Source organism: Nesoenas mayeri, assembly GCF_963082525.1.
Source record: "Nesoenas mayeri genome assembly, chromosome: 10".
Taxonomy (NCBI): domain Eukaryota; kingdom Metazoa; phylum Chordata; class Aves; order Columbiformes; family Columbidae; genus Nesoenas; species Nesoenas mayeri.
The window spans coordinates 12,109,586-12,133,621 of record NC_137560.1 but is presented as its reverse complement, the minus strand read 5'-3'; the positions used below and the strand labels follow the sequence as shown (position 1 = coordinate 12,133,621).

Genomic DNA, 24,036 nt, shown 5'->3' with positions numbered 1-24,036 from the left:
GACACAGGAACAGGGAAGCTGTGCTTCTCTGCAGCTTTCCTACAGCCATGTGCCCCTGGCTTTGTGGAGCAGCAACATGGCAATGCCTATCGTAAACTCTGCGCTGTTGTCGCAACGTCCTTGTGATATTTGTATAGTTCCATTTTGATTATCCATGGGAATGACCAACTATGCTGTCCCTATGTTATTTCTCTCCTTTGCCAGTCAAGCCTACACCTTCTTAAAGCCAAAACTCATTACTTTTTGAAGCTAAGCAGTTCAAAACACAACGTAAACTCAAATATTTTCTTTCTTCCCAACAATCAACAAAAACCCATCGGTTTTGAAACAAGTTTGCATTTTATTCTTTGCAAATGTTTGCAAGCAACAAGATTTTTCCGAAAAGTTGTCTCAAAAGGCAGACAGAGAAAGAATTAATGCAGAGCCCGTGCTACCCTTTCTGCAGCTTTTACAAAGCAATTAACCAAAGGTGAAAAAACAGAGAGGAACAAAAGGAATTGCAACACATACAAAAATAGCATTATTAAAACACAAATGGTAGAGTATTTGAACATGTTTTAGACCAAGTGTGCAAGTGTCCTATGTGATTCTACCTAGTCAGCAAAACGAAACAAAAAGATAGGAAAACTTGCAATATTACAGGCTCTGATTGTATGACATCTTTACACTATTGCAATGACAGCTTGAAAATAAGCAATTCTATGCTACAGACACTCCAATCCATCCGAGACCTGCTGCTCAGCAGGGCAGCCCCTCTCCTCTCCCTCCAAGACACCCGTTTGTCCCTCCTTCCGTCAGACCTGACGCTGCCCAGCCAGGACACCGCCACTGCCCAGGACAGAGATGAGGGTGGCACATTCTGAGCACTCTTAGCCACCTTGTTTTCAACCTGGGAAGTGTCATGGACTTCAAAATGGTGAACATTAAACAGAAGGGTAGGCTAGACGGAACACTATCATCAACAATAAAATTAAATTAGTGCTAGATTTACTCCAGACTTATCTCACTTGATTATATTAGTTTACATTTGACTATATATACACAATACCAAAAATATGCCTATTTTATAATCAAACATTGCCAACATAATGCCATTTTTAGTTGAGGCAATCCAAAAGACTCAGCCAAAGACCTGATGAAGTTCAGTGATAGCTGCAAAAAAAACCAACCCAATCATTTTTGAAAGCCTCATTTACTCTATATCCTTAGTGACTACTTAAAGCAAATGGCCCCAAAAGGTACCTCTAACTTCTTGCCACCCATGAGCCTATCGAGGGTACCGGGAACAAGAGATACTGGGTGTATTTGAGGGACAAAATAAACCAAGCCTACAGCTAAGCTCTGTGTGTGTGTGTGTGTGTGTCTACATCTGCGTGGGCCTGTGCAGGGTGTGAGCCAACAGCTCATTATGGTTTCAGTGGCTACGTAAGTACAGAGGTTTCACAGTCTCTCACCCCTGTGCTTAGCATTTCAGCCTTTTGAAAGTTTATAATAGAAAGATAATCAAAATACAGAATGTTTTCTCGAAGAGAATGAGCCATCATTCACCCTCTATTTGTTCAGAATTCTATTCAAAGAAGTATTGCTTTTCACAGCTCATTGGCGAGTCAGAGCACTGCACATGAAATCAAATATGGCACTAAAGATGTCTATGGAGAGAAAAAAAATGTTATCACAGAGCACAGAGGTAGAAGGCTTCAAAGAACTACACCTGAGTTACACAATCATTAGTTTCTACATACCTAGCATAATTAACAGCCTTTCAGCATCTGGCATCTCTTCTGCTGCACTGCAGCAGGTACCACTCTGCCATGTACATCAGCTACTTGCCTGGCACTGGAGGATGTGTCCCGCGTTTGCTCTCCTGTATCTCAAGTAGCTTTGTGTCATTATATTTAAACAATGCAAGTTCTGAAAGATTTACTGTGAAGAAATAAAGAGTGAATGATAAGGCTTCAAAAGAAAAGTATGTATGCACACAAACATATTGAAGAAGTGTTCCATTTACACCACCAAAGTGCATTCTGAGGGGAAAAAAACCATATGGATCAGTGGCAAAAGCTGCCCCATTTTGGCACCCAATTCCTGTAGCATAGACAGCACTTCAGACAAAACAAAAAGCACTACCTTTGATTTGTGTTTTATTTAGAAATGTTTGTTCTTTCTAAGATAAGGGTGGTAATGTGAAATTTTACTTTACGATATGAATATGTAAAAAGAAAAAAAATTCAAGAGATGTTACCTCCCACTTGTCAAAATAAATACTACTGAAAAATCTCCGTAATTACATATTTTAGAGAGTACTTTACAGAACCCTGGACATGTATGCTGGTAAATTAACCTTCACAGAAATAATCCTGAAAAAGTAAATATAAGCACAAAAAATTCTGAAAAGTAAATATAAGCACATTCAACAGTAAATGACAATGTAGTTTATGTTCTAGAACTGATCTTTATATTTTCTATAAATAGTCTAAAATGCAAGACTTCTAGAGTCAAACAGACTAAATAGATGGGACAACGTGTAAGGACCAAATACCTCATGTGGGTTCCTTTCAAAGGGCATCCTGTAATGCAGATGTTCCAGCTGCAGGTAGCAGGAAGCTCTTGCTTCTGCAGTCGCAGCCCCGCCACTGACATTGCCAACACACTATCAGCCAGAAGGGATACTTTTCTTGTACTCTGTCTGATGGTTACTCAGCAAACATCTGAGAAACAGCATGAGCATAAAATCTGAAGTATTCTACATAGTTAGAAACAGGGATTTTCAGCAAAAACGCTTTTAAGTATATTACGGAAACTACTCCACAGCAAGTAACTGGTATCTTACCATCATACACATATTGCATAAATTATACTCTGTTCATTTGTCATTTTAGTTTTCCCCCACCTTATTTCACTGCAAGTTGATAGCAGTAAATTCCACAAGGAAGGAGAGAGTTCAGTCTCAAGTCTGTCCAGACAGATCAGATAGATTTCTTGGTGTCTCACGCCACCTCTTCTCCTCCTTTGCCATTTAAAGATTCAACCTTCAGTCCTCAGTGTGTCTGAAACAGCGATGTGGATGCACACCAAAGCCAAACGCAGTGAGCCTGCTTGTCTGGTTGGTGTTTTTTGTGTGGGTGTGAGTTCCTGGGTTTTTAAAGTTTAAGCATCACAAGCAGAACTGAGCAGATGCATTTCAGAGACAGAATACTGCCCACTCCTCTCCAGAGCAGGTTACCGGGTCACAGGCAGAGCAAGGGTGATCTATCGTGTCCCGAGTCGTCCTCTGTTTCTGGAATCCGCGGCAGGAGCGCAGACCGTGTCAATCCCCAGAATTTCTGAGGTGACAAATCCTTTTTGGTAGCTGTGAATTTCCATCCCATATGGTTCCCACAGATTCTGCACTGAGCTATAGTCCAGGCATACCTACCAAAAACAAAACAAAAGGTTGATGGTAACACGTAAGGAAAATACATTTTAAAAATACTGGAACTCAGCTCACTCGTCAGGTAAGAAAGGAATACTAGTCACAAGCTAGACTTTCAAAGAATCTTCAGGAATCCAGGTGCTCAGCCAAAAACCCTGAATATGTTACTTAATGGAAATAAAAGCAATTTTGCACTGCTCCTAGATTAACAGGGAATTGCACTTTCCAGAGCAATGGAGATTTGCTTTAACAGCCTTGAAAGGCAGAACATGAATATTTCAAAACCCTCACAGAAGAAAAGAGCTGAGAAAACACATAAGGATGAGAAAAAATTAACTCCAGGTATTATAAGCCACAAGTTTTCTCCAGGGAGTCTTAAAGCATGCATGCCTTATGACAGATATGCCATACAACCCCCAAGTCATTATTCAGTGCTAGGTGATAATCCAGAAAAACAAAACAAAACAAAAAAACAAGACCACAACCAACATGAGAAAATAGAAGAGTAAATGTGCACATGCATTAGTCAAGAACCTTGGACAGCAATGTATTTATGCTGCTTTAGAAGACAACACGAAAGCCAAAGGGACAGAGTGATATCTGGCACTATGGTAAAGGAAGGACCACACAAAAAAAGGGATTTGGTGAAAATACATTCAAAGAAAATTTATGTGAAGCTATGAAGAATATTTTTGTGAAACTAAAATGCAAATATAGTTTGACACTTCAGCTATTTTTAAGAGTTAAATAATCAAGTTTTGAATGAATGCCTGACGCAGGCTTATCTAGCTACAGAACTTAAATTTAAGCTACCAGAGAGAGATGACATATTCATGTAAGACCCTTCATTATCAGGCAAACTTTAACATCTTGACAGCTAATTCTGTTTCAGAGAGCAAGACTAACAAAAGAAAACAAGTCAAAAATGAATCAAAAGGCAATCAGATTACAGTGTTAGCAATTTTTAAATTAAGGTAACACTATTCAGTTTTTCAATTAAAAAAAAAAAAGCATCTAAGTAGAATAACTTCATTTATATATTCCTTTTCCCATTTGCACTTTATTTACTTTATAATCAAAGAAATCTGCATGGAAACAATTATGATATTAGTCGTGGCTTATAGAAAACTAAACACAATGAAACTCCCAGACAATCAGTATCCTGTTATAGCTCTCAGATGCAAGACTATGTTTTAAAATCTTAAGACTTCTACATTTGAAAAAATTTAAAGAGAAACACTCTATCTGAACTTTCCACTTTATTCTGTGCTTTGAAAAAAACTAGATTTACTCTCCTATTTTTCATATGAGCAAAATGATATATGTTTCAAAAAGTACATATGTACTATTCCACCATCACAGGAATAGACTTACAAGCAACTTTCTGTCATTTACTAATAAAATTTCTTTTAACTGTTATTACCCAGGAAACCAGCTGTGCTCTGTTGATGGCCGTCCACTGAGATTCAAGTTGCAGGCTTTATATACAGTAAGGGTTTCGTGGATGTACCCATGAGGATTCACATATGCTGCCATGGGTCCACACAGGGATAAACTACAACAGACAATCAACAACTTTGTCAGAGTTCAAGGAAGAAACAAAAAACAAAGGCTGTCAAATGTAAACAGAGGAAAAACTGTCAACCATGTATAAAACTGTTTTTCACAGCAAATGCAGCTGGGGGAAAAAAAAAAAAACAACCTTTAATTGTATTATTGAAAACTGAAAGAAAATAGATGCTAACGTAAATGTCATAGGTCACATTTTTTGTATAATTTCAGAAATTTAGTAAATGCCCAATGTCATAAATCCAATGCATTCCTCACTAACATATATTATTCATGTTATCTACTTAAGTCCCTACTTCAGAAAAGGTATTTAAAATATAAAATATTGGGAGTAAGGATTAAAATATTCTTGTGTTCAGATGAACCTCGCCCAGCTGTTTGTTAAATGGGAGAAGTTACTTCAGACAGTTGCCAGGATGCCAAGGAATCTACCTCATTTAAGGCAGTTATCAATCTTTCCCTCAAAAAACTACAGCTCAGTATAAAAAAAAATAATGATAGACTCATCATTTATTTCACCTGCTGCTTCCGATACAAGCAACAACTATATTGCTACTCTAAAATCTAACTTTAAAAGTAAGCCAAAACATGCATTCATTATACTAATTTCTCATAATTCTTCTGTTGAAGTACATCATATCGACACAGCAGGAGCTGTAGTTTCTGGAATCCATCATTTGATTAGAAGAAATGGCTTTTAATTACAACATCAGGTTCTTATCACACTGATATAGGAAAATTGTGGGGAGTCTTGTTTTTTCAAACCGAGGTATCTTTTAACTTTCACATTATCATAGGTGATGCACAGATATTAGTTATTCAAGATTAAAGTAGTGACAAGACTGCCAGCAATTGTTTGGAAAATGTATGGTCTTATTATTGTTGAACATGGAAGGTATTATATAGGTCAAATATATAACGGTAACATACTGCCTAGTGCAGTTATTCTGATTAAATGCTATATTCTTAAAATAAAAAGGTATCACAATGCTTAATCACATAACTAGGCAATTTCCTTACACGACATCACCCTGGGAGCCTATCCACACCACACAACCAGTGCACTTTGCTGCTGACATATAGAAGTTGGGATGAAGTGCTACAAAATCATTTTTTATCCTATTATTTCTGAATAAAGTTCATGAGATCCCAAATTTCATATGTAATGAATTCATCCTTCAAAACTCACCACACAGTGCATCATTCTTCAGTGGCAACATGCCGGACCAAGTGACATAACACAGCCTTTGACTCTAACTTCCCTTACAATGTACATGGTGATGTCTGGATTTACTAACTTTTTGTTAAAAAAATCCAAGTAACAGGCTGTCCAGGGAGGCTGTGGAGTCTCCTACTCTGGAGACATTCAAAACCTGCCTGGACACCTTCCTGTGTAACCTCATCTGGGTGTTCCTGCTCCGGCAGGGGGGTTTTACTAGATGATCTTTTGAGGTCCCTTCCAATCCCTGACATTCTGTGATAATCCTCTATAAACATTTACTTAAATTTTATCAGAGCTATGGAAAACACAAAAGTTATAAGACAAAACACAGCTTAATCTGCTTTGCTGTGCCCATGTGTCTGATCAAGAGCCTCCCAAAGTTTAAGAGCAATAAACTCACCTGAATATTTCATTCTTGGTAGTTATTTCTGTGTCTTGGCATTGCTTACAACAAAGAGATGTACACTTGAAAAGAAAAACAAGAAGAGCAATTTAATTCATTTCCAGACACTTGTAAGCACAGCAGCAAATAATAAAAATGTCTCTCCCCTTCCCTCCGAACAGACTTTGTAACATTTTTTTTGTTTATCTGGACAGCAGTCACTTATGTTTTCTTTTTCTATCAAAGGACAATTTCTTTTCTCTCTGCATTTTACTTATTTTACATAAACACTTGCTGTTACGTAAAAGACAAAACTTTTTTTACATATTCTCCCCACTCCCTCACCCCCAAATCCACACACAGAAGAGGATCTGACTATATAAAGATAATAAATAAGTCAACCTTTAAGGTCTTTAAAAGATAATTCAGAAAAAAAGCCTTTGCTCTTCTAACATATAACAAAGAAAAGGTAGATGAGTACAAAAGCAGCCTTTAAGTTTTTCTAAAACTTGAAAATACTGTAGATCAGTGATTTTAATTTCCTCAAGAAAAATATGTAAGATGTATTTATCTTTCTCTTAAAGATTATAACAAATGAATCTATCTCCTATAATTTCTAGAAAGTAGTACACACAATTCATCACTGACACTGCCCAGAAAACAAGCATTTAAATCAGCTTAGTAGAACACTAGGATTAATTTTCAGGAGGTGCATTACTTCTACCTCTTTTTAAGGGTAATGTATACGAAATTACCCAAAAAATGATCCACTATATCTTGGAAGAAGATGCCATGTCTAGCATCTTCACTTGAAGAAGTCCCTATGTGAGTGTATTCCCTTTTAAAACTTGGCAGTAAATCACTGTTTGCGGTTCTGAGCCTCCCTGAGCTCCAGCTCCTGCACTCCACTCCAGTGATGCTACAAGGCTTACGTCAGTCTTTACTCTCTCCTTTCCTCAGATGCTCTAGGGTTGCTGCTGCCTTTCAACTTCCTCCAGCTCCTTTCCTGCAGGTGACACTGGTTCTGCCCCTGCCCCACATCTGCAACACACTGTCTACTGATCGGAAACTGGGGGAGGAAAACTGCTCTTACTATACAGATACTATTCATCATATGCCAGTTCACTTCCTTTCTTAAATCACACTTGGCTGCTCTCTCCTACCAGGGTCCTTTAACACCTGCTATCGCTCACTCTGCTAAATCACCCTCACACAAGATTATAATCTAATGCTCATATGACCCTCTCAGAATCCACATTTAGAAGTGGGGGGATGGAATTAAATAGCTATCTATACATATTTAACTCCATTCCTCCATTTCTAAACCTAATTACTACAGTTAGTGCTCTCAAGCAGAATTCGCAGTGGTATACCTGCGAGTCACGTACACTCCTTTGAAAATCAGCACAGAAACAGTTAGCTGTCTTTAATAACAGGAAAAGCTATTAGAGGTATAATATAGTTCACTGATATCAAAGACAACAGAAGTTGGATCAAGTCTTACAATCAGTTGTGTTACTGAACAATGAAACACATCCTTCTCAAACAAAACCAAACATCTGCTCTGTTGCCAGAGCACCCCTTCTCATTAAAGAAGCCTGGCATAAGAAGAGTGGATCTGACATGTTGCTAAAAAAAGTTTTAAAAACCACAGTGCATTTAGCATTCTCACAGTAATAGAGAACAGTTAACCACATCTACAGAATAAAATGTCACATCTTGATGAAGAAAAAAACAAGTTTTCATGGCAGAATTCTACTAGACTGCAGTGTATTATACTGTTTGCATGGGATTCTGATGTTGCTAAGATGGTTATGAGCAACATTAGACTTCTAGCACCACCTCTCGGGTAAAAAAGTGCTGTGAGGTATTGAAATACCATTTCTAATGAAAGGAAATATGAAAGCAAGTATTATTAAATGTTTCTTGCTTGCTGCCAAACATAAAGGCTAATCTTGAGCAAGAGCATTTTATTTCTTGAGCAAACTTTTAAAGGGAAAAGAGGAAATAAAAGAACACCCAAAAATCACTCTAGAAATATTATTTGGAAATTTCATTCTTTTTTTAATAGACTGTAACAGTAACTCCTGTTTTTCTGTGAGAACAATTTAATGACAAGCAAAGAAAAAATACTCACTTTGTTCATAATATCTAATTCACACCGGAGTCGCTGAACAGCACTACCTATTTTAAGCAGCTGTATGCGTAAAGCATCATCAATTGGCAGGCAAGCAGCAACTCTGTAAGAAAAATCTAGAAATAAGAAAGTACCAGGCCTGTTAGAATTTTAGAGAGAAATAAAACCTACTGCTTCTACTCAGTTACAGATAGGGTAATAAAACTTAGGTTTATAATAGACTTCCGGAGCTCATCTTGGGACATTCTCGTGCCCCAAGGCTGGATCATGTACATATAAAACCTCTTCTAAGATATTTGTCTAAACCACACTTGAAGGTCACCAGTGATGGAGCCTGAACAATGCTGGTAAGGTCACAGATTCTAAAACCAGAACTGAACCCTGGAGAACACTGATACAGATTTCCACTTTGACAGTGAACTACTGTGTTTTCCAACCACTGGTGGTTATTTTTATGCTTGCACTTCCTCCTTTTTTTCTCCCCCCAAAAGAAAAGCAATGCTATTATGAGAAGGAAAATACCAAAGAAAAAACTCTGAACATACACCTCCTTCATAAATTACAACCAAGTTACATTACTCACATTAGTACTAAGAAGGCATTTTTTACTGTTATATTGTGAGCAGGAAAAAAGACATTTTCTCTATACACTCCTTTCTGGAGCTTCTGGAAGGTTTTTTCCATATTTGAATGCAGACCAAAATTAGATCCTAAAATACTCAGTCAAGAAGCCAGAATTAAAAAAAAAACAACCAAGTTTTAATATAGTAGCAAATTCTCAGGCAGCAACTTCAATCAGGTATTAAAAGGCACAAGCACAAAAGGTGATGGACTTTCCTACAGTCATTCTTTACTTTAGCTAACAAAAACCTTGCTAAGCTGGAAAACATCTCATTCCTCAGAGCCTGTAAAAGAATTCAAAAGCTGAAAATTAAAGTCAGCAAAATATCAGTGTGCTGTGAACAATGAGAAAAAAAGTGCCCCCCAAAAAATTAATTAATTGAAGGCTGCAGTTTGAATTTCCCCCTTATTAGGCTACACAGGAAAGAATGCTTTTCCCCTTAGGAACACTTCAACTGAAATATCCATCTTATTAGATCGCAGAAACCTGCAGAGAGAAGAGACTTGTTCACTGGGGCATAACCCCAACGCTGGCTAAGGCATGAAATCTGACCCCAGCCTTTTTGCTGTTAGGTTCCTGGCACTATTTTCCCTCGTGTCTGTTAAGAAGTAATAAGAAGTAAGAACAAAGAGATTATATACGCTAACACTTAGACTAATATCAAAATGGTTTTTAAAATCTAGTATGCTTTTAGCTTTTCTTATTAAACATTTAGATCACATTCCTCTTGCCATGAAGCACAATGGAGTTCTATTTCTTCTACTGAAGATATTTCTATGTAGTTCTATCATCCTTTTCTCAAAGTCAGTCACCAAAATTTATTGGAACAAAAGTGAGGGATGGACTGACAATAAAAGGTAATTAACTAAATCCTATTTTCTTAGAAAACTTTAAAAAAAATTAGTTCCTAAGCTAAAAAACAACATACCTACTGGGTTTGTTGGAAGAGATTCATCCTTAAGATTTTCATCCCATTCATGTAGTTGCCTCTTGACTCTTTCCATCAAGGTTTCCTTTTGTTAGAAGAAAAGCCTAATTTAAATACATAGGTATTTCTGTTTTCTTAGGAAAAAAAAAAAAGGAAGCAAAATGTAGAGTAAAGTGGACATTACCTTTTAAGACCTACAATAATAACAGACTCACTTTATAGCTACATATTTGAAACCAAGAGCAAAACAGGACAGGAAATGGGCCAAAATGAACCAATGCCCCCAGTGTGGTTATAACTCTCATTTGAGATAAGGAGACAACTGTTAAAACTCTAGACCTGCACAAAGGAGATGAGGACTAGCCTCCACCCTATTTCTGACTCTCTTACACTAAGTACATACTAATATACACAGGTATATAAAGATATATGTACTTCTTAGAGTAAACCAACTCCAAGAAGAAAGACACACCTAACACTACGCAGCACACTGGTGGTTTGGACATTCACGCGGAGCATGAGGGGCAGAGGATCAAGTTTTTGCTCTGAGACAACACAGCAGGAACCTGAACCTCTGTTATCCACCCCAGACACAGGCTCTGGCACAAGGGAGCAACTATCCAAAGGGGGAAGCCCTTCCTGCTCTTTTACCAGTAAACTGAAAATCATACATTTCTTTGGAGCATAACTTATGAGCAAACAAAATTAAAGCTTTTACATTATCCAATAATTAGAAATTAAAACATGCAAAGCTAACTGTAGATTATTTGTTAATACATAAGGTGAACTTACAGCATCATATAGAGAGTAGAGCCAGGGAGGCCAAGATGTCAAACTTGCACAGTGGAACTTCCTCTAAAATCAAAACCAGAAATATTTATTGTTTAACATTAGCAGATTTTAGGGATGCCTCTTGTTCAAACAAATAAAGAGAAGAGATATCCGATTATTTAAAGATACAACAAACTATCACCATCAGGACCAGTACAGGAAGCTTCCAAACCACTTCTCAAATGTACTGACAGCTAAAACTTCTGTACAAGACAGAAAATACATCGATTTTCTCAGAAAACCTGTCTTAGTAGCAAAAATATTTCTAATGTTTAGTAATTCTCCCTTTCAAAAGAGCATCTACCTGAAATCTTCACAGTTAATTTAAGTACTATTAGATAGTGCATCTGTTCCTTAGTCTCCATCAGCTGTTGCTACTCAGCAACTACAGCAAACCACTATGCAAGGTGATTAAACTGTACATATTAATTCAGTCAAATGCATAAATAAAACAAAAGAAGATTAATAAGCCTATCAAGTATTTTAAGCTGACATATATACATTCAAAGGATATATGATGATATTTTAAATGGAAAACCAATCTGTTAAAAACAACTAAAAATACCAACACACGAGTCAGGAGTTCCAGAGGGTGCTTTCTCACAGCAGAACAATTACTGATTAAGAAAACTTCAATTCCTTAGCCACCAAATTTCCAGCAGTGTAAGGCTATTTGCTTAGTTAACCAATTCTCTACACTGACTTCAGAACACTTAAATTGATAAATTTAGGTTAATAAAGATCTAAAAAGCGGTTCACTACATAACCACATTGCTTTCCAAAAGAGGATCTCAAATTGTTCTATAAATACTTGCAAATTAAATTTTCATTTTCCCTTTGAGGGCAGCCATCCTTATTTTACAAATGAGAAAAAATCAGGCAATAGAGACTAAAATCCACAGCAAATTAATGGCACTTTGAAGAAAGAATTCAGGAACACCAAAACTCATGTTATTGTTTTAATTAGCAAGTACATTTTCTGTAACAGCAGCCATGTATGGAGAAAAGCCGTTAAAATGCAAGTCCTATTGTCTGATGTTTCTCATTATATTAGTAAACATACAGAGGTACAGCCTGTCATATTGGAAACAGTCATAGCTCTACTGGCATCAATAAGTGATGAAGGTCAATGCCCCTACTCTGGGTCTGTATCTCAACCCACAAACCACGCGGACTGCATTTCAGCTGTCAGATAGATTCACTCCTGGAAAGGGATTTCCAGCCCCCTCCTCACGAAGCTTCATGTTTCTGGGCTTGTTAACTCATACATGAACTTGATCAATAACTCTGAGAATCAATAGGTTTTTGCTATTATTGAATGTTTTGGGTTTGGTTTTTGTTTTGCTTTTGCTACAGAGTTCAAAACCATTGGGAAAAAAAAAAAATAATCCAAACCATAACTGCTTCTGACAGTGAGGAGAGTTACTAGCATTCTGTATTAATTTCTCGAGGTACTTCCAAAGATCTCTACAGATACAGAAGAATTCATGGTATCTTTCCTCTTACATATTCCTGACCGGAATGGCAGGTTAAATAACTAATAAATAAACAAATAAATGAAAACAGCACAGTTTCTGTTTTTTCAAGAGTGTCAGCTTGCCGTGATTCACCACATCCTCCTGACCTCAGTGCTAACTCTTGTCCCATTAGCCTTCTGTGCATACTTGTTAACGGCAGTGACTCTTTGAAAAGCCTGCACAGTGCCTGAGAACGAGCTCGGTTTACACTCAAAAGGCTTTTGCTGGTATAACTGTGCTAGTGCGACATGCTGGCACAGTGCTTATTATGGGAACATAATTTATTCCAGCAAAATTGTCCTTTTGACAGTACGTTTTATTCCAGACTCCTAAAGGAAAGCGCTGTGTACTGGTAAATGTGCACATTCACTTGTATAAATGCATCTTTTAGCACCTTTTAAACAGCACAGCTGTCTCTAGCACAAATCACACCTTATTATTCCCCTGAGGAATGCAAAAGTTTGTAGCTTAGGCCTGGCATCCGCCACTTAAGGCTCTTGAAAATTCTGCCCTACAATCTCAGTGTGAACTCCCTCCTGATTCCAAATACTGTCACAGCTGCAGCGCTGCAAGAACACTGTAAACAAGCAAAGACAGTATTTGTGTCAGTGAAACAAAACTAGGTTCTGAGAAAGTAGAACCCAATTGCTTAACAACAATACCAACACCTTAATAATGATTATTTCTCCTCTACTTCTAAAGTAAAGTCTTCATACTGATTAAAAAAGCTCCAGGAAATAAAACTGGTAAAACCATGAAACTGCTAATCCACCCACTCGGTATGTAACAGCACTGTCTTCTGCTAGTAACTACTATATCAACATATACAGAGTGCATGAAAAAAATCAGAGATTTCTACGACCCTTTTCTATCTTGTCACTTTTAGTACCACAATAAAATTTAAGATAGCTTCTAAATTCAGTTTAACAAAAAAAAAAAGGGGGGGGATTACTTATTAACTATCACAGAAGTAAAGGTAAATCTGTTAAACAAATACTAATAAATCAAAAGACAGACTTAGAAATACATGTACAATTGGCCAGAGTAAATGGATTGCATAGGAATATTGTGATCTGGCAAAGATAATGACTAAGCACAAAAGTCAAAGAAGTTTAGATACATATTATATAAAAATGTACCATCCAGGTGGGAATATTTGACTGAGTTAAAAAACTAGAGTCTGTCATTCTAAGGTAGATCCACATTTTCCGTAAACAAATAACTGCAGGTACAGAAGTTAATCCTTTAACTGATGCAGGTTTTAAAGCAAAATTAGCAAATGGAATTGTGACTCCAAACAATTACACCATCACAGGTCTTCTGTTTCATCACCAAAATTTGGGAGTCACCTCTAAACCACCATCTCTGCTCTTTAAAAACTACTTCTACCTAAACCAAACAGTCACAGGAAAACAGAAAAACAAAAGCCTCCTTACTTTCAAAACCAAGCCATTAACACAAGTGCAAAGTAAGAGCACTGGCACTGTCAACAAATTGCCAATATTTTTATTGTCAAATCAATGTCAGTAAAAGTTAGGATGCTTCTTCGACCTACCTACATATTAAATCCTATAAACTTACTGTTTTTTCCACCAATGCTTCATCATCTACAAGGTTTACTAACCAGCAATCTCTTTGAGGTGTTTAACTATGTAAAAAAAGAACAGTTGTAATATTACATTATTTTTTAATAATATTAATCTAACAATGCTGTAATTAAAAACAAAAATAACTCATAATACAAAATGCATTTCCCCAATGTTGTTGGCTGATAAACAATCACACAACATGCGACAAAAGAAGGAGACTGGCATCTAGTATCCCACTTGTGCACCCTCCTCTAAAGGTAAACAGATGGAATTTTACATTGATTTTCAAAATACCACCAAAAACTCAAAGAAAAACACCACCACCACGACTGGCTTCTAACCTTTTGATATTTCTGCCACCATTGACGTATAGCTCGGTCCTGCCACGCAGTAGGTTTTGAAGAAGGAAATATATGGCAGCGGCTGAGAGACTGAAGCTGTACTGCTGACATTGTTGAAGGCAGCACTCGCTCTGGAAGGATTTGTACTTTGGCCTGCTGGATTCTGATAAAAGAATTATACATATATATATATATATATATATACACACATATACACAATTGTTTGAAAAAACTTATTTTACTGCTTATAAAAACATAGGCTTGTACAACAGATGCGCTGATGTAAATAAAATTACCTTAGGGAATATACAGCATATCTGCAGCAAACCAGACACGTTATTTTACAACACAGAGTACCTCATCCTTTGGCTAAATTATTAAAGCCACTGTCCTGACAGGACTTCGGTCTAACTAAATTGAAGACAGAAGCAATCTCTATTTTTCCTTTAAAAGTCAGAATTAGCTGGTTTTTGCACTGGCATACAGAACTCCACAAAGATCACTGCTTTAACTTTCTCAGCAGAAGTTTCTTCTTTGTTTCCCCCTCGCCTTCCCCACTCACAGTTGGGTATCTTTTCCCCTGGCTGTGTTTTAGAGCACCAGATATCTGTGGGGATTGTGGTGGACAGAATTAAAGACAGATTGGCAGTGGCAACACAGCAGAATATTCTACCATCTCAGCATTGTATTTTTAGGTTTTTGTCTTCTCAAGTTGCTTCTGGCACAAACTAACAGTCAGCTATTACATATCAAACCCTCAGAAGGGAAGTTTAGCTGAAATGCAGTTTGCTATCTTCAAACCACAAAAGCTTATGTGCTCAGCTAGAGCTCAATATCAGCAGAAATGGGATATAGACTCTGATCACCTTTTAACATCCTAGCATCAACCAGGTCACCTATTCCACAAAGAGTTCAGCAATAGTTAAGAGGCTAGTAAGAATTCTGTCTAGTAGAAAGGACTTTACATTTTAATAGTATTATGCATCAGAAATCCTGAAATACTAACATGCATGTCATTACAAATTTCTGATTTTACTCGCAGGGACAAGACTGAACTCTTAACTTACTAGAAATTACAAAAATATATTTTGCCATAAGCACTTAGTAAATCAGAAACACAAAGAACTATGGAGATGTTCTTGCTAAGAAGCTCAATATTTTTCCCTCTTTATCAAAAACTATTTTAGACTAGTCATGCTCGTTTCTTTTGTTAGTTGCCTTGAACATGTGAAAAGCAGGAACACAATCTTAATGAAAATGCTTTATTTGTACAGATGGAACACTACATTCTTCTTCTGTCTGATTCCCTTCTTATGTCCATCTGATGCACAGAGAAAAGTGGGAGCATAGCAAACCACCACAGAACCAGGCTCATTCACAGAAAGAGAGAGCACAGCAGCACAGGAGTCTGGAGAGCATCTCCTAATCTGCAGAGATGATGATTCCCTCAGGATGAACTGAAGGACACAGGCTCATGTCTCCAAAGTGCACTGACAAACTGTAACAGAGGTTCACATTCACTCATCACTCCCCAAACTCACAAAATGTGAAGTATTTGAAAGCGGGGTAACTCCATATTGTTGAAGTCATTCTGACAAATCTAGAGTTTAACATGATGTGGAGGGGAGAATCAATCTCCTTTTTCTCATACATTTAAGAACTCATATTTATGAAGGGAACTTGTGAATGTCCTGTGTAGAAGTGATCTCTGCTAGCCAGTAGATATAAAACCATCAAAGGCTTTATCAGCACAACAAAAATCACTGTACATCTTAACTAATTCAGGATACTGAATTCTCAGTAACAATGCTGTTGTTACTGTAGTTGTCCAAGTACTGCCATCTTGTGTTCAAGCAATGGCTTTTCTAAGCTTTAAAATTCAGAATATGTTATTTGTAACCAAATGCTAGTGAGAAACAGCAAGTAGTACACATATTCTTCATTTCTCTACCTGCAGGTCATAAAAGCGTATGAAAATGCTGAGCTCATTACTGCTCCTGGGTCTCTTTATAAAGCAATAACACTATACTGGACAATAGGAGAATACAGCTGATTAGCTCTAGATTGAATTTGGAGTAAGATGCCACATGCCTTGAAGAAAAGATTACACAAACCTCTAGCAATTCTGCTAAAAATGGTCACATGCTCACAGAATCCATGTCTGGCACCTGCATCTCTGGACAGCAACACTTACAGAGGCCCATGGTGCAATACACAGTGCAGAGCACGATGTCAAGAGGAATTTGAAAATTGCGGAAGAGAAATCATACTCTTACCTAATTGGTAAGGGTCTCAGTCCCTTTTATAAATGGACAAAGGGATTAATTACATAATATGATAAAACTGGCTAGAAGAGGAACTTCTAAATATCACAGGTATCACACTGACATATCTAAAAGGACAAGATTAGAATACAGAAAAGAATACTCTTCTGTCAAAGCTGATTGGAGTGTTTGACCAGCACATGAAAAGAACTGTCAGCCAACAACAGAAGAAGCAGCACTTTCCTATCAGTGAACAGTCAGACAGGAAGAGGTGAGACTTGCTGAAAGTAAGGATGTATTAAACTGTAACAATGATTAAAATAAACAAGATTTAGTATTTGAGAAACTGAAAACGATGGGCTGCTTTTGGTTAGCAAAAACCAAGATTTTCATATTCAAATATTTATCCAGAAATTTCAGTGTGCTTTTGTTTTACAAAGGGAAAAATGAAAAAGAGAAGCAATTTGTTTCTCCATTACTATTACCAGACTCCAGTCCTCCCTCTTCATGGGGAACTTCTCATGAAAACCACCACCTCTCCATATCTGAATCACGCAGCTGAATCCTCTGTATGGATTCGAGGATCAGCAGATAAAGATCACTCAAAGTACAAAAAGAGACAAGCATATTGTTATTAGCTGTAGTGTCAGACCTTTGCCTGCAGCGGTTCAGAGCTGCAACTGCATATGAAGTTATTAGGTAGAACACATCCAATACAGACCATCTCTAGAAAGGTCTCCTTTCAGAAAATGAAGGTACAGTTTTTCAAAAGAGCAGAATCTGGTCATAGAATCGTAGACTCATAGAATGTCCTGAGTTGGAAGGGACCCTCAAGGATCAGGTCGCTATCAGAGAGGCTTTCCATAAGAGAGCAGAAAGCACACACTTGATATGGTATCTTCTCAATTCACATCTGTTTTGAAACAGGGGTGTGAGATTTTGAAATAAATCTTTAGAATTTACACTGCAGGTAAATCAACATCTTTCCCCTGACTTAATTTTCAGAAACAAAGTCATTCTGACAGATCTTTTCTCACACACATCAAATCAAACTACAGGTAGATATCCTTTAGAGAATTTTACAGCAAACTTATTAACAACTGAAACACCAGTCTTAGAACAGGAAACGCCCTAAGTTCTTAATAACCAAAGAAGCTACTGATTAAACATTCAATTAGTATCTATACTAATTAGTCAATTGTGTGACTGAAAGGGCAGCTGCACCTGCAGTAAAACGCAAACATTTTGGTGAAACGAGATTTGTAGTATATAAAATTAAACATGATTTTCTTACCCATCTGACTGGGTTCTTATTTCAAGCACCTTGAACCTCTGTCTTCCTATTGCTTTCACTTTGACAGTTTCAATTCCATATTCCTGCTCTTCTCTGTAGGCATATATTTCTGCTGTTGTTCCAAAATGCGCTTCCCTTTCACGTACATTACTAAAAGTAACAGAATCCAAAAGGTTACCTACCCTCCAAACAGCACTGTTCATACAGATTTAATGTGTTAAGTCTACCTACACCAACTCTACACAATTAGTCCTACAGAAAGAGTAAAACTGGTAAAATACCTTCAACTAAGTGCAATCATTATTTTTCCATTTTAAAAACAACTTCTAATGTTTTGTTTGATTGGGGGCTTTTGCCAGTTAACTTGGTTTTATTTTGGGGTCTAGACGTGAAATTCTAGGAATACAGCGATCAGCAGTGTATATGCATTTTTAACGCAGATTCTGAAAGTAGCAAAATTCTTTAGATTGACTTTAAAAAAAAGTAACTGTTCCCACCTCCTACATTAACTAACTCATAGTAAATTGGGGGAAGAGAGAGGAACATTCTCAATTTCTTTTAGCACAGATTAGCCTTTATCTTTTCCACTCTTCTATCACCTCCTGTCTCTCAACTCTTCCGTGAAACATTTGTCTGTACTTGTTAATTTATTAAAAAAAATAAGCAAATATACCTTTACAACAATGCAGTTCTCAAAACAAGAATCTGATTTTTACATTTCAGATCAAGGCTTATTCTTTAAACAAAATGGAGCAGCACATTCAAACATTTACTGAAATCAAGAAGATGTTCAAACAAGGAAAGCAGATCAACACTTATTTCTTCTCTACACAAACGTGATACCGTCATGCAGCTACCCAACATGAGATGAATACTTCATTAAGTATTGGAAGACCATTTTTGTCAAGTAATTTCAAATAATAACTTATGTTATTCACCACAGAACTGAGGCAACCATCTGGTTTTGATTTAGTATCCAAAGAAACTGTGCTAAACATACATGCTGCACACCATCAGTAAACCCACTCGTGTATTTTACCTGTATGCAAGAACAGCAAATGTTCTGTCTTTCTGAATTAAATTCCGCACCATGCTAACCTCTTGGGGGCGAAAAAGCTGAAGAGGCAATGTCTGTCCAGGAATCAACATCACCATCACATGGGGCAACACTGGAATCACCTGACAGCTGTCATCATCATGCACCGTTCTTCCATGAAACTCTTCCATATCGGAACCTAAATACTGAAAATATTAAGTAAGGAAACGACAACAGCATAAGAGGTTTTGGTGATTTACAAAGAAAAAACAAGATTAGGTCTTTGACTTCAGAATATTACAATATAATTACACAAAACCAATCAAAACTTCTTCAAATGGATTTAATGAACAACGTATAAAGAACGTACCACATGTGATGTTGGCAAACTGGTATCAAAATTGATGACATTTGGCTTTTCAGCTTCTTTACTATCTTGATCTTCAACAACTTCCATTTCATTGTCATCCTCTTCCTCACTCTCTGCTAATAAGCATATACAGAATATTGTGTAGGAAACTACCAGCAAAGACGAAAATAATGAGAAAAATCAGAGAAATGCATTCAATGCTCCCAGGCTACAGCCTTTCATGGGGAAGCAACTTCTGTATTTCTAAACTTGGAAAAATATTTTTCTTCCTGTTACAGCAAAATCGCTATTCTATAGAAAGTGTCAAAAGTTGGTAATTTACTTTTGAAACGTCAAAGAACAATTTTTCTTGGCAGAATACAATAAAACAATCCTGTCAGTTCAGATTTTCAGTACATTTCTATTTCCTTATCTCAATTTCAAATCTCTTCTGTTTGTACACTGGGATGCCAGATAACTTAATTCCTTGCAGGATGCTGAATACAGCAATTGGAGTAGCACAAACCTGAACAATATAACTGCACAAGTAAAGCAAGCGAGCTAAAAGTAATCTGAAGCTCTATATTCATGCAAAGACCTGCTGGTATTTTAGGCAATTTCACTGCTGTCAGCCTCTCCTGTGTGTACCAAACACAAGAACAATTTCCAGCACACACACAAAGCCACCAAAGGCAACTACTAAGGAAGCAAGTAACATGACCCTGCAAAGGACTTCAGGTACAAAACAGTATTTAAAAATCACTACTTTCTTCTCATTTCTCAGTTCCAGGTGTCAATTCTAAAATTACTTTCAGACAAGAGGACAGTTAAATTATCATAAATTTTATTTTGGAAACACAAATATAGTACATTTATCAGTATAAAAGCTGTATAAATATTTAGAAGTAAATTAGAAAATATACTGAAGATAATAAAAAATATATCTATCTCTAAAATGCTGGTTTCAATGACTGCATTACCATACAAGCTATGCCTGTGCATACTCACCCAAAACAAATGCAATGTAATTACTGCACATTTGTAACTGCATTACTTGATCCTATTTCTTTCAACACAAACAGTATTTATACACCATGCTATATGTAAAATAGATGTTATTGTAAACTTTGCAAACCGATCTGAAGGATTCTTACACCAATAGCTGCTGGGTAATGGATAATCCAAATGGTGCTGAAAAACATCATTTAGATCTTGAAAGCTATTACATTACAAAACAGGCAGAAAAACGCCTTTACAATAGTCTATCTAGTTGCCTGCCTTTACAGTTAGTATCATCTTAAGAAATAATCCAAAATTGAAAATGTAAAAGGTGGAGTTATGTTATCTGAAGGCAGTGCTGGCAAATCTTACAAAAGAAAGATGCTCCAGAAGGAAGGAGCCTTCCTTCAGAAATGGGAGCACCACCACCCTCTTTCACCAAGATGTTAACTTTTTCTGAGTGGGAGGACAAGAGAAGCTGGTTTTGGAAAATCTCTTCTTTACCTCTTCGACCTTCAGACACATTTGTTAAACGTATTCTTTACAAAATGTTTAGTCAATGGTCTTCTTTCTGCTTCACCTCACTTAAAAAAAAAAAATCATAGTTTACAGAACCTTCTCTGCAGAAAGCACAACACACTGATGCTTTGGATCCATCCTATAGAGTACTTATATCAACAAGAAATGATCCGGCATGACAAGAAATGAGGTTACAGACTCTCTCTGGTGTTTTACCTAATTACAGAACTTGAAGGAATAAGATATCATCTTCCTAGTTACTGTAAAAAATATTCCATTTCTATAGGAAATTTCTCTTCCATTATATTCCGTTAGGAACCCTAACCATAAACGACTGCAAAATGTTTAAGATGTACGAAATGCCTGACATTTTGGTTAGCTTGATGGAGGGAGAGTAGGAAGGTTTTGCTCGGTCCAGGGCAGCAGTGCAGTGCAGGGTAGGGGAGGGAAGCTGATTTCACAAAAAATTGTATTTTGGTTTGCATGCACTCTATCAAGTTGCATCAGACATTAGTAGCTTTAACAGCCTTTTAGAGAGACGCTGTTTCACTTGTTTTTCTGAACACAAAAGGAATTACTAGCAGTTGATTAGAAAGAACTGTGCCCTGCAAACTTTAGCTCGTTCTTGCCAAAAACGCTCACTAGCTGCTGTGTGGTGGCAGAGAGGAACGATGACTCATTTTACTGCAGCAGCACCATATGAATGTCAAATAAACACCGCTGTCTTCACTCTCCTCCTCCATCACACTACAGGAACAGGAGACTGACGGCAAAAGAAACTGCACGTTTTACACTCTTCAATATACATATTTTTGTTGATTTTTAAATTTCAAGATCATTAAGACACAGAAACAAAGGAAATGTAAGTGCTGAGGGCATGCTGCGTGACAAGGCTCACATTCCCTTGGTGGCAGGTTAGGCATTCCCGGGTGCTCATCCTGGCTCACTAATACTACCAGAACTACTCTCAACACTTTTGTGCAGGAATGAGAAAAATATAAACTCATTTTAAACAAACAAATAAACAAACAAACATGACAAAAACAACAAACAAAACCAAGAAAAACAAACAAACAAAAAATAAACCAAAAACAAACAAACAAAAAAACACACACAGAACCACAGGAAGAGGGTAGAAAATATTAAGGCTGTATATCCTAAAGTATTCAGGAAATACTTCCATATTATTTTAAATATACAGGCATAAAATGTTCATAGAATTTCCTGCTGTAGGAAATCACATTGGTTACTGGCAGGACTCACTGCTACGTTCTCGTTTGCATGCTTAGTCTGAAATAATTTTTTTTCTCCAGTTTAGCATGAGCTGCTTCCAAAACCATATGATACCCTGTCAGATTGGAGGCACCATATGCTAAATCAGAAGAACGTATGTTATTATGTAATGGGTATCCACATGAGGAATTACGCTGGTGTACCAGGACAGACAAGCCAGGCTGGTCTACAAACTCCACCATAAATACTGCAGAAGTCTGGACAGTATGTGGAACCCAGCGCTGCCCTCAAATCCTGTGCACAGCACCTCTTGCTTCCCTGCTTATTAACGGCATCAGAGAGCATTTAAATTGAGTGGAGAATTTCTAAAACAACAAATGTTTTCCTCAGACTTTGGTCGCTTCTGCAGAGGTCCGGATTTACAGATAAGAGTGTCTGCGTTTGCACACTTGAACGGAAACTCCAGCGCATGTTTCAGCCGGTCAGTTTCCGGTGCCCGGACACCCCTGGCCGAGTCTCCTGTCCCGCCGCAGAATGACCGGCGGGTTCCGCTGGGCTGTGAAGGGCCCGCAGGCAGCGGCCGTGGGCGGCTGCAGCCCCATGACCCGGCGCTCGCACCGCACCGCCCACCTGAAGCGAGCCCAGCACCGCCCGGCTCCCCATGCGCCCCTTCTCCCCCCGCTCGCCGTCTCGCCAGCCCGGCGGAGGGCAAGCCCCGCGCCCCACACCGCCAGGGACTCCAAGCAACCCCCCTGCAGCCCCTTCCCCCTCGATCCGCTCACGCACCGGGCCCGGCCCCCTCCCCGTCCGCGGAGCCCCGGCCTGGCGTCTCACGCCCACTCCAGCCCAGCGCCTCCTCCCCGGCTCGGCCCGCAGCCCCTCCGACTGCCTCCGCGCCCCCAGCCGGCCGCTGCCATTACCAGGCACCAGCTGTAGGTGGTTCCCCATGTTGTTATGAGGCTCGCCACCTCCTTCCTCGGCGGCCATCGCTGTTTACCCGGAGAGGAGCCTGGGAAGCCGCCGGCGCGGGGGGAGGAGACGGGAGGAGGAGCCCGAGCAGCCGCCGCGGCCGGAGCGGGCGCAGGAGCCGCGGCCTCTAGCGGCGTCTCCCGGGGCCACCGGAACTCCCGGCCGGCCGGTCGGGGCCTGTCCACCGCCCCCGGGGATCCGCGCCATCCCGCCTCGGCTCCCGGCGCGGTTCTCTTCTGCCGCGGGGCGCCGGCGGGCGGGACGGGCACGGGGCTGTGCCAAGGGCGGCCGCCGCGGGCGGCGGCAGCGTCCCGCGGGGAGGGAGAGCTCTGCCGGGTCCGCCTGGAGGGCCCCGGCGCTCGGGGCTGGCAGGGGACAGCGGGGCCGGAGCCGGGCGTGTCCCTCGGGCCTGTTCGGGGCGCGGGCCACGTGGACCTGCCCGGGGCGGCACTCGCGGCGTCTCTAAAGCGCTTCGTGCCGGGGGCGCTGTGTTTGAGTTCTGGGAAAGGGGACGGATGCGAATAAAATCGACGGTGGATCACGTTTTGGGTAAAGACCGTGAAGCAGGAACGGTAGGCGCAGCGGTTGTGTAGGTGTGATCCCAGCAGAGATTCCCCAGGGGGACCAGGTCTCGCTGCTGCACACCTGTGAGCTGGAGAGGAGCCAGGGGCGCTGCACCGGGGCACCGGGAGGTTGAAGTGACCAGCGGTGTTTGTGGGACAGACCTTGGTACCTCTGCACAGCTGACACTGCTGGGCATCGCTGATCTGCTCTGCACCTGAAGATCCACCTGTCACCTCCTGCCTGCCGTGACACAGCTCTG

At 39.0% G+C, this 24,036-nt stretch overlaps 1 protein-coding gene across 6 annotated transcripts; it reads right to left on the bottom strand.

The window, feature by feature from the left end:
* Positions 1–38: 38 nt before the first annotated feature.
* Positions 39–23,290, bottom strand: CRBN (cereblon). Of its 6 annotated transcripts, none has more exons than XR_013922541.1 (12): positions 23,165–23,290; positions 19,515–19,630; positions 19,148–19,350; positions 18,109–18,258; positions 14,551–14,713; positions 11,065–11,127; positions 10,273–10,357; positions 8,723–8,838; positions 6,604–6,668; positions 4,836–4,967; positions 2,540–3,411; positions 39–1,923 (listed from the first exon to the last, which is right to left on the bottom strand). XR_013922541.1 is itself a non-coding variant. In XM_080350177.1 (11 exons), exons 1-11 carry the CDS (start codon positions 23,229–23,231, stop codon positions 3,228–3,230), a joined length of 1,344 nt encoding a protein of 447 aa, XP_080206303.1. In that variant the 5' UTR covers positions 23,232–23,290; the 3' UTR covers positions 39–3,227. The 6 variants fall into 6 exon arrangements, 4 of the variants coding, with proteins under 4 accessions (XP_080206303.1, XP_080206304.1, XP_080206305.1 ...); XR_013922542.1 differs by having other exon boundaries at positions 39–2,708; positions 2,891–3,411; XM_080350177.1 differs by having other exon boundaries at positions 39–3,411.
* Between the last annotated feature and the right edge of the window lie 746 nt (positions 23,291–24,036).